This window comes from Schistocerca americana, chromosome 9 (assembly GCF_021461395.2).
Source record: "Schistocerca americana isolate TAMUIC-IGC-003095 chromosome 9, iqSchAmer2.1, whole genome shotgun sequence".
Classification (NCBI taxonomy): Eukaryota; Metazoa; Arthropoda; class Insecta; order Orthoptera; family Acrididae; genus Schistocerca; species Schistocerca americana.
In genome coordinates this window covers 165,591,146-165,604,711 of record NC_060127.1, presented here as the reverse complement: position 1 = coordinate 165,604,711, position 13,566 = coordinate 165,591,146, and the positions used below count along the sequence as shown (strand labels likewise).

Sequence of the window (13,566 nt, the reverse complement as noted above, 5' to 3'; positions counted from 1 at the left end):
GTTGGATTCTACCAGTTTTTCCATTCTTCTGTAAAGAATTTGTGTTAGTATTTTGCAACCATGACTTATTAAACTGATAATTTAGTAATTTTCACACTTTTCAGCAGTTGCTTTCTTTGGAACTGGAATTACTACATCCTTCTCGAAGTCAGCAGTTGCCTTCTTTGGAATTGGAATTACTACATCCTTCTTGGAGTCCAAGAGTATTTCGCCTGTCTCATACATCTTGCACACCAGATGGAAGATTTTTGTCATTGCTGGCTCTCCCAAGGCTATCAGTAGTTCTGACAGAATATTGTCTACTCCTGGGGCCTTGTTTCGACTTTTACCTTTCAGAGTTATGTCAAATTCTTCTTGCAGTATCATATCTCCCATCTCATACTCTTCTACATCTACTTCTCTTTCTATAGTTTTGCTTTCAAGTCCATCGCTTTTGTGTAGACCCTGTATATATTCCTTCCACCTTTTGGGTTTCCCTTGTGTGCTTAGGACTGGTTTACCATCTGAGCTCTTTATGTTCACATAGCTTCTTCTGCTTTCCCCAGAGACCTCTTTAATTTCCCTGTAGGTGGTATCTATCTTCCCCTTGGTGAAATATGCTTTTTCATCCTTACATTTGTCCTCTAACCATACCTCCTTAGCAATTTTGCACTTCCTGTCACACTCATTTTTTAAATGTTTGTATACCCTTTCACTTGCTGCATTTTTAAATTTTTCTTTTTCGTTAGTTAAATTCAGTGTCTCTTATGTTATCCAAGGATTTCTGCTAGGCCTTGTCTTTTTAGCTATTTGATTCTCTGCTGCCTCCATGGTTTCAACTCTTAAAGCTACACATTCGTGTTCTACTGTATTCCTTTCCCCTGTTCTAGTCAACTGCTGCCTAATGCTATCTCTGAAACTCTCAACAACCTCTGATTCTTTCGTCTGGTCCCACCTCCTCAATTTCCTAACTTTTTGCAATTTCTTCAGTTTTAATCTACAGTTCATAACTGATAAATTGTGGCAAGGGTCCACATCTGCCCCTGGAAATGTCTTACAATTTAAAATTTGGTTTCTAAATCTTTTTTTAACCATTATATAATCAATCTGAGACCTTCCAGTGTCTCCATGTCTCTTCCACGTATACAACCTTCTCTCATGATTCTTAAAGCAAGTGTTAGCGATGATTAAAGAATGCTCTGTGCAAAATTCTACCAGATGGCTTCCTCTTCCTTTCCTTCCTTTCTCTCCGTCCATATTTACCTCCTATATTTCCTTCTCTTCCTTTTCCTTCTATTGAATTACAGCCACCAATCACAGTTAAATTTTCATCTCCTTTAACTATCTGAATAATTTCTTTTATCTCATCATACATTTCTTCAATCTCTTCATCATCTGTGGAGCTAGCAGTATGTAAACTTGTGCAACAGTGGTAAGCATGGGCTTTGTGTCTATCTTAGACACAGTAATGCATTCACTATACTGTTCATAGTAACTTACCTGCATCCCTATTTTCTTATTCATTACTAAACCCTCTCCTGCATTAAGCCTTGTTGACTTTGTATTTATATCTCCTATTCACCTGGAGGGCAGCGTGGAGGGTAAAAATCGTAGAGGGAGACCAAGAGATGAATACACTAAGCAGTTTCAGAAGGATGTAGGTTGCAGTAGGTACTGGGAGATGAAGAAGCTTGCACAGGATAGAGTAGCATGGAGAGCAGCATCAAACCAGTCTCAGGACTGAAGACCACAACAACAACAAACATTCACCTGACAAGAAGTCCTGTTCCTCCTGCCACCGAACTTCACTAATTCGTGCTATATCTAAATTCAATCTATCCATTTCTCTTTTTAAATTTTCTAACCTATCCATCTGATTAAGGGATCTAACATTCCACACTCCGGTTCATAGAATACCAGTTTTATTTCTCCTGATGGCGGCATCCTCATCTACATCTACATCCTGAGTAGTCCCCTGCCGGAGATCCGATTGGGAGAATATTTTACCTCCGGAATATTTTACCCAAAAGGGTGTCACATGATTAAACCATACAGTAGAGCTGCATGTCCTTGGGAAAATTACAGCTGTAGTTTCCCCTTGCTTTCAGCCATTCACAGTACCAACACAGGTCATTCTGTGTGATGTTGAGAGACCAGACCAGTCAATCATCCAGGGAGATGCCCCTGCAACTACTGAAAAGGCAGCTGCCCTCTTCAGGAACCACACATTTGCCTGGCCTTTCAACAGATACCACTCCCCCCCGCCCCCAAACCCCCACCCCCACCCTGGGGCGGTGGTTGTTTCGGCAGCATGGCAAGGTCCATGGTTTATTGGGAGGAGGGGTTGTATTAAGTTATTTTAAAATGTGATTGCAGTTTATAGATTTCTCGGTTAAGGTATTGAAACTGCTGATAGCCCTATTTGTTGCTACGACAACTTCGACTTGTTGACATTTAGAAAGCTTTGCATACTCACTTACTGTTTTAATCTCCGCATTGTATCTTTTACAAGCTGTTTTATCATAGGAGGAGTGAGGCTATGCTTGAGACCTTAATTTAAGATATTTAATTCATATGGGGAAAATCTGACATTCGTTAGATTAACTAGACAATCTGCAAATTTAACGTTCATACTGCGGCAAGTATTGTATTTGTAGTAACGACACAATGTGGACCGTTTACATTCCTGTCCATGAAAAAATATTATATTTTTCATACTCAGTAGTATCAGATATCAATTTACTAACCTTAGAGAAGGCTGGCTGATGAATCAACTGCTCTAGACAACACTGAAGATCAAATGCTTTCTGAACCATAATGTGGCTTTTATCCTATGCCAATCATGAAGCTCACTTTTGACAAGAACCACTTCAGATAAGTATTATGTTATGAAAAGTTTTCGAATGACTTTTACACTTAATTTTTGCGTAGTTAGGTGTAACATTATAAGGTAAACATTTGGTGTTAAAAATCACTTTCACGAAGCCCTTTGTTGCCTCTGTCGTAGATACTTCACCTCATTCCTAGCCTGACAAGGCACAAATTCCATTATTTTATGAAGACGTACATCCGTGGTAGAGGCAGCCAACCATTCAGATTTGGCACAACATTGAGATATAGAACGGTCTCGATTGCACAATTCAAAATTTCATCGTCAGACTGAAGCTGTGGACAAAGTGCACAAAGAAATTAACTGTAACAAATATACACTTCTGGAAATTGAAATAAGAACACCGTGAATTCATTGTCCCAGGAAGGGGAAACTTTATTGACACATTCCTGGGGTCAGATACATCACATGATCACACTGACAGAACCACAGGCACATAGACACAGGCAACAGAGCATGCACAATGTCGGCACTAGTACAGTGTATATCCACCTTTCGCAGCAATGCAGGCTGCTATTCTCCCATGGAGACGATCGTAGAGATGCTGGATGTAGTCCTGTGGAACGGCTTGCCATGCCATTTCCACCTGGCGCCTCAGTTGGACCAGCGTTCGTGCTGGACGTGCAGACCGCGTGAGACGACACTTCATCCAGTCCCAAACATGCTCAATGGGGGACAGATCCGGAGATCTTGCTGGCCAGGGTAGTTGACTTACACCTTCTAGAGCACGTTGGGTGGCACGGGATACATGCGGACGTGCATTGTCCTGTTGGAACAGCAAGTTCCCTTGCCGGTCTAGGAATGGTAGAACGATGGGTTCGATGACGGTTTGGATGTACCGTGCACTATTCAGTGTCCCCTCGACGATCACCAGTGGTGTACGGCCAGTGTAGGAGATCGCTCCCCACACCATGATGCCGGGTGTTGGACCTGAGTGCCTCGGTCGTATGCAGTCCTGATTGTGGCGCTCACCTGCACGGCGCCAAACACGCATACGACCCTCATTGGCACCAAGGCAGAAGCGACTCTCATCGCTGAAGACGACACGTCTCCATTCGTCCCTCCATTCACGCCTGTCGCGACACCACTGGAGGCGGGCTGCACGATGTTGGGGCGTGAGCGGAAGACGGCCTAACGGTGTGTGGGACCGTAGCCCAGCTTCATGGAGACGGTTGCGAATGGTCCTCGCCGATACCCCAGGAGCAACAGTGTCCCTAATTTGCTGGGAAGTGGCGGTGCGGTCCCCTACGGCACTGCGTAGGATCCTACGGTCTTGGCGTGCATCCGTGCGTCGCTGCGGTCCGGTCCCAGGTCGACGGGCACGTGCACCTTCCGCCGACCACTGGCGACAACATCGATGTACTGTGGAGACCTCACGCCCCACGTGTTGAGCAATTCGGCGGTACGTCCACCCGGCCTCCCGCATGCCCACTATACGCCCTCGCTCAGAGTCGGTCAACTGCACATACGGTTCACGTCCACGCTGTCGCGGCATGCTACCAGTGTTAAAGACTGCGATGGAGCTCCGTATGCCACAGCAAACTGGCTGACACTGACGGCGGCGGTGCACAAATGCTGCGCAGCTAGCGTCATTCGACGGCCAACACCGCGGTTCCTGGTGTGTCCGCTGTGCCGTGCGTGTGATCATTGCTTGTACAGCCCTCTCGCAGTGTCCGGAGCAAGTATGGTGGGTCTGACACACCGGTGTCAATGTGTTCTTTTTTCCATTTCCAGGAGTGTATATGTACTAACATAAGTGTGCATCGTAGTGACCCATACGTGGAATTTTCACTTAATATTATACTTGAATTTAAATCAAACTGCAGTAAAGAAGTAAATGAAGGCTGGCAGTTAGCACCAGCACTGACAATAGAAATGAAGTCAAAGAATAACTTTACAAAGAACATACATTGCGATGAACTAAATGTGAGAACGTCATTAACAATGTGACAGAGATCCAATATGCTACTTTTACATGGGAGTAACTTGTATTGACAGAAGATAAAATTATACATAGCATGAAATGCAGATTGTTAGGTAACATTGTGAATGATGTGAGAGAGATAGTCATTAGTCAGTAATCAAAACAGAAGTTACGTTTGTAACCATAACTGGTTTAGTACAATGAAACATAAAACTGATGTATATCACAAATAGAATATAAGTTGTGAAAGAATAAGTTTACAAAGATCACACAATGAAATATTACATTAGTATCACCAAATGTAGTCATGTTGCATGAGTCAAACATATAATAAATGACATACAACAGAATCATGGAAGGCAAGCCTGGATTAGAGTCAACATTTGGAAGTAAAAAGGAATCTAATATAACAATAAAACGATTTTTTAATATTTAAAAAAAAACTTAATGGTGTAGTATTTATTCTATCCAGTCTGATGATTGAATTTTGAAAATCAAGAATTGTGCGATAAAGACTTTTCTGTATTTCAAAGGTGTGCCAAATATGAACAGTATCAGGCCTCTACTGTGACTGTATTTCTCCATCAAGTAATGGAATTTTGTTAGTCACGTTTCTTATGGCCACATCATAAGCACAACTAGGTTGTGTTAGTCACATTACATCATAAGTGTGTGTGTCATAAATAACAAGTTGCAAATTCACTACATTTGTTTCACTAAAATGCAAGACATTATAAACAATAGAAAATTGACTGAGTTCACTGCAGTCTTTACATTTGTTGCACCTCACCGTCGGTTAACTGTGTCGCATTGGCAGTGTTGAGTTTTGAGTGTCTTAGGTTTTGCCTCTTACAGCCACTTATAGAGGTCAGTTTTCAGTCTGTTTCATCCCGTTTTTGGTAACCCAGTGTTTCTTTGTTCTGCTGGTTTGTATTTGTTTAGTATTTTTGGTAGTTTTGCATCCTCTATCATACTGACACACTCTTTCCATTTTCTTTTTTCATTTAGATGCATTAATTCTAATTCTGCTCTTATCTCTGTATTTTGCTTTTCATCTGCTAAATATTTCAGAAATCTCATTTTCCCACTCTGAATTCTTAATGTGTACTTTTTTGGTGTTACCAGGTTTTGCTCCATACATTACAAATATTATCATGTGCCATTTCACTGTTACAATTATTTTATAGCACTCTCTCTCTCTCTCTCTCTCTCTCTCTCTCTCTCTCTCTCTCTCCCTGTTATGCCCTGCTTTGTAGTATGATAGGTGAGAATAGCTGTTACTCATAATTTTTATTTTTGAAACCAAAACTGTAACTAGGATATGTGAATGCAATTTAAATGTGTCTTCAGGCTTAAACTTTTGGTCTTTTAGTGAGACAAACATTTCCAGCTGTTACTTAAAATATGCTTATTGATGTTGTAGGTAACCACTCGAGCTGAAACTAGTTGTGTACATGACAGGTGCAAGAAGTAGCTTTGATAAATATTACAGCCTGAGTGGCGAAATGTTATCTTCATTATTATAGTTTGTGTAAAGTAACTTTGTGATTCGTGATTCAGTAAGTCAAGTGGTAGGGCCAGTCAATAGCAGTTCTTTCTGCAAGGTCACATGCTCACTCTGTAGGTAGCCTTTTCAGGTGGTGTTGGCAACTGCAAACTGTCAGTCACAGAGTTACTTTATTTGATCAACAGGATACTTGCAAAATTCTTTCGTTATAGGTATTTGTGCCATCACCATTAACAATTACCGTCCCCGTTCGGCAGTGATGAAAATCGAACTACAGAAACCACAACTTCTTTTGCAGGTACAACTACTCACCATCAACGGCCCCTTCGACGCCACGCCTGGGAGGCGGCGGTAGCTGCTCCCCGAAGGTCCCGCCACCGGGCAGTAGTGGGGGTGGAGGAGGAGGGGGTTCCTCATCGTCAGGCGGGGCCGGGACACCAACCAACCCGACACCCCCTGACAGCTTGACAAGTGAGGACAGCAGCTACGTGTCTGCCAAGGAGGGCAGCTGCTCTTCAACGGCTGGGCCACGTGTCCGCTTCTCGCCTGTCATGCAGCACGGTGGAGGTGTTGGCGGGAACAGCTCATCAGGCAGTGGTGTGGGACTGATGGACGCCCCCGTGCAGGACTCGACAGTCCCGTTGCCGGTCTCCCGGAGGAATGCCCCCTACCACCGAAAACCTTCCGTCTCCGAACTGGAACGAGAATTCCTATCGTAGCGGCGGCCCCGGGCCCTGATACGGGCGACCGGTCCTCTGAGTGGAACATAACTCCCCGTGTGGCGTTCCTAAGCTTGCCTGTCCTTCCTCACGTTCTGGGAGGAAGTCGTATTTGATTCAGACACTACCTTCACGTTTTCAGTGGCCGCTCGTTGAGTGCGTTTCTGTGGTAAATGTAGGTTTGAAGAACTGTTATACTTCTTTTTTTAGGAAAGTGTGCTTTGCCTGCTGCTAAGTGCTGTTTTTGAAGAGTGGAGATGTGTAATGCTTGTTTTGTAAATTGTGCCCTCACAATGTTTGGCAGTGTAGTAGATGCACTGGACTTTATATTATGATAAGAAAGTTTCTCCTGCACAGGCAAAATAGTCAGTTGTAAACACATTTGTGACTTTTTATGTCACAAGCCAGAAGTTGTGTATTGTATGTCTCATTTTGTAAATTGAACACACACAACAGGCCTGTATCATATGTAAGTAATATTTTGGTTGACATTAGGTTCAATACTGTAATCCTTGTTTGCATTTCATCAGAGCTATTTCAAGAATCTCTGCCTGCTAAATTTTATCATGAAATCTGCAAAATTAAGAATGTGTACTGCTCTTGAGGTTGTTTTTAAAACTGGAATTGCCAAATTACATCTGTACAGTCATTTGAGCATTTTTATAATGATTCATCTCACGTATTTGCATTGCTTCTTGAGGGATACGAGTTAAGTACACTCAAGAAGAGATATGGTTCATCACTAATGTGGATGTGACTATAGGACTGATGTAAATATACATGAAGTATATGGGAGAGGGGAGGGTGGGAAAGGGGGGAGGGAAGATGGAATTTTAACTCATTTTAGAGACTGGAGTTATCTAGGTTCTTTTTCTAGTAGACAACTTACTGTCTATGAGATACACAGAACATAAACAGTAGTTACTTCTAAGCTTGCTGACAGAGAGAGAGAATTTGGACATGGATACTCATACTGGTGTGTTATATGATAAGAATTGCAGATCATGTTTCTCAAGTATCAGAATGGTTGCACAGAATATGCAGAGTTCTTTCTGTTCCATTGTAATGCTGTGACAATTGGTGATTTAACATTGTCAGGGGCCACCAAAAGTTATTTAAAATTTTAGGAACCAGAACAGGAATTTTCAGGTACTGCCAAGGTTAGTTTTTATGAATCACTGGAAAAGTTCAGATCTGCAAAAAATAATAATCCTCACAAACTTCCAGACTGTTAGTGAAACTAAATGTTTTATGCTTGACATTTGAAAATGATCAAGAATCTTTTTCGATATATAATTTTCAATTTGTCTTTCTTGGTCTGTGAGCAGAGATTTGAAGTTATGGGGCTTAACAATGGTCAGAAATAAAATTTTATGCACACTGTACCTCATTACTAATGCTTTGTGCATGGAGAGGGACATTAATACTTTAGTTTGGTAGATTATATAGCCTTCATGAATTTCAAATTCTAAATTTGTTTTTATTGTTGGCAGAATAACTGCACACAACTGTACAGTGTCATTGTGTGCCTGCTGGTATTTGTATTTACCGTTTGATGAAAGTATATTTGAAATTTTGGTAGTTATTTAGTTACTACCTTATCAGAGATGGATAAAGTGAAACAAACTCACTGTGAGGCCTACTCTGTTAAGTTACAGCATATTAAAAATATTGTATAAAGTCAGACAACACCTTGCTTCTATCTCTCTCTGTTGCTAAAGCAAACTTGTCATTCTTTCCACACTTCCTTTCTTGCATTGCAACTCTCTCTAACAGAGCAGTGCATTTGAAAGGACTGATTAAAATGTTTGATAGCAATAATTTTCTAAGGTCATTGTTATTTGTGTATGTTAAAAATTTTGTAATGCAAAGCCATTTGACATTCCTGTAAATGTTGAGAATGAGCATTCAGTATTAGCTGTAACAAGATATGTGTGACAAAAGACATGTTATTCTTTGTGCCAATAAGTATAAGTATTCTCATGTTTGAAAATAATTTCAGCCTGATTAGTTTCTTGACTAATTCTTGATATGATATTGGAAAATACTGGGTGGAATACAAAACAATGGAATGTATAAAGATAACCACTGACAGTACAGTGGAGATGTGCAGACGATAGATATGTATGCATGAACTGGAAAAAAAGAGAACTCAGCATATGAACTTTGGTTCTTCCTCAGAGCAGACAGACACATACCTACTCACACACATCCACACTGGTGTAATGTCACAAAGAATCCATATGTGCATAAATGTTGCATGCTTTGAAGAACGAAATTTCATAAAATGAACTATCCTTTTCCACTTATTGTTTTTATGCCTATTACCAGTCAATACACCCACTATACTAGTTCCATTGTCTTTATACATTTCTAAACTAATTCTTTAAATTTAAATATTACATTATGTGCAACTATATTGACACTTTGAAAGGTTCTGTCAGATATTTATTTCTACTGTTTCCATCTAAAGTTGTTGTGTAGAGCCTGAAACCAGTATTTTGACTTTGGATGTGCAGTATGTTGAACTACATAGACTTCATTTTGGATTGGGCTAATTAATTGTTAATGTTTAACTAAGCTAAGTACGCAGACACTTCAAATGGTTTTGGTCTTTGAAATAACTGATGTGGGAAAATACGCATTTGTTGATACTGAACATTCAGCTGTAACTGATAAGTGATTTTAAATTGGCAAGTAATATTGATAAGCTTTAATAATCAGGTTTAATGAATGGTAATGTAACTGCAAGAATGAGACCTATTTTCCCCCTTTCGCCCGTGAATTTCACAAGTACGGAACAAGTGTCACGATAATATGACATCGAGATTGTATTCTTAAGGTATGGTATTCTCTGTATGTAAGTATATATTATTGTGATGTTAAATACACATAAATATGGCTTCCAGGTAAAGTATTTTCCATTGTGACATTCCAGAAAATTGTAACACTTGAGTTTTAATGTATTACGAAATCTGTTCATGTTGTTATATCTCAGAAGCCACCAAAGCTATTCACTGTTAACATACTGTGACAAAATATTTTAAAACTCTGTGTTATTTCAAGATAAACATCTCACAACAACAGATAGCTTAAGTATTTACTCTCAGTTCAGTCAGTAAATCTATAGTAAGTCTGAATTTCACATGTTATGCATATGTATCAACCATGACTGCAGATTAGGAGCTGCAGAATTTTTGAACACAGTACTTTTTCATGCTCCTCATGTGCCTGTTGCCAGCCATAGAATAAAATATAATAATATCAAAACATTATCAAGCTTGTGAGTATGTGATGTATGTAAGGATGATTGTGAAACTGGTGACCCATTTGTCCCTTAAATGAAACTAAACATCAGTTTCAGTTTGCAGATGGTCTGGAATGTGAGGCCTTGTTCTCTTTATTGTACTGAGATTCATTGTTTGTGTGTCTGAACTGTTGTTTGTGATGTATAGGTAGAATGCTTTTTTGTGCTGTCAAAGAAATAAAATGTTGTTTAAATTTAATTATTGTAAATGGTATTGCCACAGGAGCCTAAATGTTTGTTGTAATTTTTGTAGTGTTTTCACTTGTGAGTAACAGTTTGGCTGGCAGAAAATGTTAATGTGATTCTCAGGGACATTTCTGTATTTGTTACTGCAGAAAAGATGTAGAAGGAAGGCTGCACTGATTTGAGTTACCCAGAGATCGAGGGAACTACCGGAGGTGCAAAGTGCACTGCACTGCTGCTGCCTTCATTTCGTTTCTGCAGCAGAGTCAGTTCATTTTGCTGCAAACAGAATGTGATTATTTCCCCTGTATATTTGTGTGGCATTTTAGAATGATCAATAGCCAATATACTAATCAGAGTTTACTGTTCTGTTTCTTATCGGTGCAGTTTGGGCATTGTGATAGGTATTTTTAGAATGCTCAAGGAACGAGGAAGAAGTGCTCCTCCTGTGTAGTAATTGGTATTGTTCCTAGTTGAAACGTTGCCTTCCTGCATATGGTAATTGCTTATTAATTGCGAGCCATGGAACAAAATTTGTGCTAAATTTAGACCGCAAAAGAGATTTCACACTGTACTGGAAGTAATGTCCTTCATTGTACTCCAAATCATTCTTTTCTGCTGAAGTGTTTAAGACATGTGTAAAGATTGCTGTTAACATCCAGAATGATGTGCTATGTGATTCAGTTATTCTCATTAATTAGAAGATACCCAACACAAGTCTGAGACTTCAAAGCATTCCTGTTAACACCTACAAAGCATTCCTGTTAACACCTAATTTATTCTTCATTGATTTACTGCTTCATTTAATGTGAAGTGCATTAATATTATTTGTTTTATTACAAGATGTTTTCTTTCAGAGATTATATAAATAAGTGTTGTTTTGTTATAGGAAATTTATATTTCTGCCCACAGGCATTTCATTGGAAAATTGTTTTGTACATGCAAATATTATATCATTTCATATAAGTTTATAAGGTTGAACAATAATGCACCTTTTATATTGACCAGAAATTGTATCTTTGGTAAATTGTATGAATGATTAAGAAAAGAAGTCAGGAAACATATACTTATTTATTGCCCATAGAAATTTAATGCTTTCTGCTTAAAGCATAATCAATTTCACTTGATTTTTCTTTGCAATATACCATTACAGTATTATATATTTTGTGTCTAATTGTTTTATCATGCTACTGTTACTGGGATGCACATTTGTGTACTGAATATTCCCATAAATACTCAGAACTCATCTGAAAGAAATATGTGGTGTGAGACACGTATGGCGTTAGTTCTTTCCCCCTCTGTAAGAAAAGAAAAAGAAAAACCTGTAAAAAATCTTTTCTGTATGACCCTTTTAACATTAATGGCTGACCAAATTTGGTCTTGCACACTCTTGTTCTAATATTGCTTGTAAATGAAATGACTTTGCAATTCATGCTGAACAGAGTATGTGATAGAACCCAAAAATAAACAGCACTTCTCCAGAACTGGCCCCTTTCTCAGGACACGGAAGATACAAGTTGTCATTCTTATTGCACTGTTGTCACTCTGTTGTGTGATACGTCCTATCTCTGTCTACCACTAAAAACATCTGCACTTCTTAACTATGTTATTTCAATCACAGTCATTAACTAATATCCATTTAGTACTATTAATAGGAGACAATGAGATAGTTTGATAGGAACAGCCTGACACCCCCTCCGTTAACTGTTACGCTATGTTTACAGCGTGCTTGAAATCTCTGTCTAGAAATAAGTGCAGTAATACTCAGCTATGAGTTGGCTGACAGTTTTGAGAATTTTTATGAAAGATTAGCAGACACAGCTTCTTTTGCAGCCAACAGTGATATCATAGGATTTTTAAAATTTGGTCTACTGTCTCACTTTAGTGTGGATAATAATTAAACCTCTAATTTTCAATGAATCAAATAGAGTTCTTCAAAAGAAGGTTTAATTTTGAATTTTATAGCTAAAGCACTGAAAGTAATTGCTTGTGCTGTTCTACTGTCATTCCCATCTACAGTCAAAACTGCACTGTATTCTACACCATAAAGCTGTCTGTGCTACTTTCATCAATGTGGGACTCATTTAGTATTAGTTATGTGAGCGTACAAGTGTAAAGCCTTTGTTCTCAACTTATATGGCGCCTCAGAGTTCAAATTTTACTACAGGAAGACTGCCTTTTCTAAAAGTAGTTGTGTGTATTTTTCTGTAATTATAATTGCTTCCTAAAGTTTTAAGGTTACACAACAGTAACACCAATGAATAAAAATTAGCACAAAATTGAATGTAAAAGTGACTTATTGTTACTTTTATAAATTTAAAAATGTTTAATACCTATTTTATTACGAAAAAGATAGAACTGCATCCAATCACAGAGTTTTAAATAAACTATAAGACTTAGAAGTGTTAGCTAAATTGATATGTGTTTCATATAATGGCAGATTTGGAAAAATACTCTGTTTATCTCTTAACATTATGCTAAATGAGCTAAGACAGTTTCATAGACCACATGGAAGTAATATCTGCATGAAAGAGTGCAATATTAGTGTGAGTAATAAAATGATGTGGTTCATGTAAAAAGAAAATTGTTATTTTATTTGTCTTTGATGGTTGTATCTTTTAATTTGAAGACAATTTCATTCATTTTTGTAATTGTTCACATCTTAGAGTTTTTCTTGTGAATAATGGAATAACGTCCACCGTGTGTTCACACTACATTCACCATCAAAATGTGAAATCTTTTATATGGGAAATACAACATCAGATTTCGAATTGGTGATTAATTACATTTAAGTTTGAAGGACTGAGTAGTAGTAACATGGAATATGCTTGTAGTATACTTTTGTTGTTAGTGATGGTTCTCACAGTCTTGTCAAGGCACTTAAGCTCTCTCATATGTTGTTCCCTGTTTGAGGTAAACAGTCGATATACGTGAACAGAGAAACATGTATGTGTATTATTCTGCTAGGAGCAGAAAGGACAGAATTACAACAGAGATGACCATCAAGACACATCTGTAAACAACCCTGTTCCTCCTCTTCTGAGCCGAGTGCAATTC

General features: G+C 38.8%; 1 protein-coding gene across 1 annotated transcript in view; it reads left to right on the top strand.

Moving 5' to 3' along the window:
* LOC124550777 (mitogen-activated protein kinase kinase kinase 10-like) overlaps positions 1–7,657 on the top strand; it is a 680,343-nt gene extending 672,686 nt beyond the window's left edge. The window contains exon 12 of the mRNA XM_047125500.1: positions 6,599–7,657. Coding sequence (XP_046981456.1) covers positions 6,599–7,019 — 421 coding nt within the window. The 3' untranslated portion in view covers positions 7,020–7,657. The remainder of the gene's footprint in view (positions 1–6,598) is intronic.
* The last annotated feature ends 5,909 nt before the right edge of the window (positions 7,658–13,566 follow it).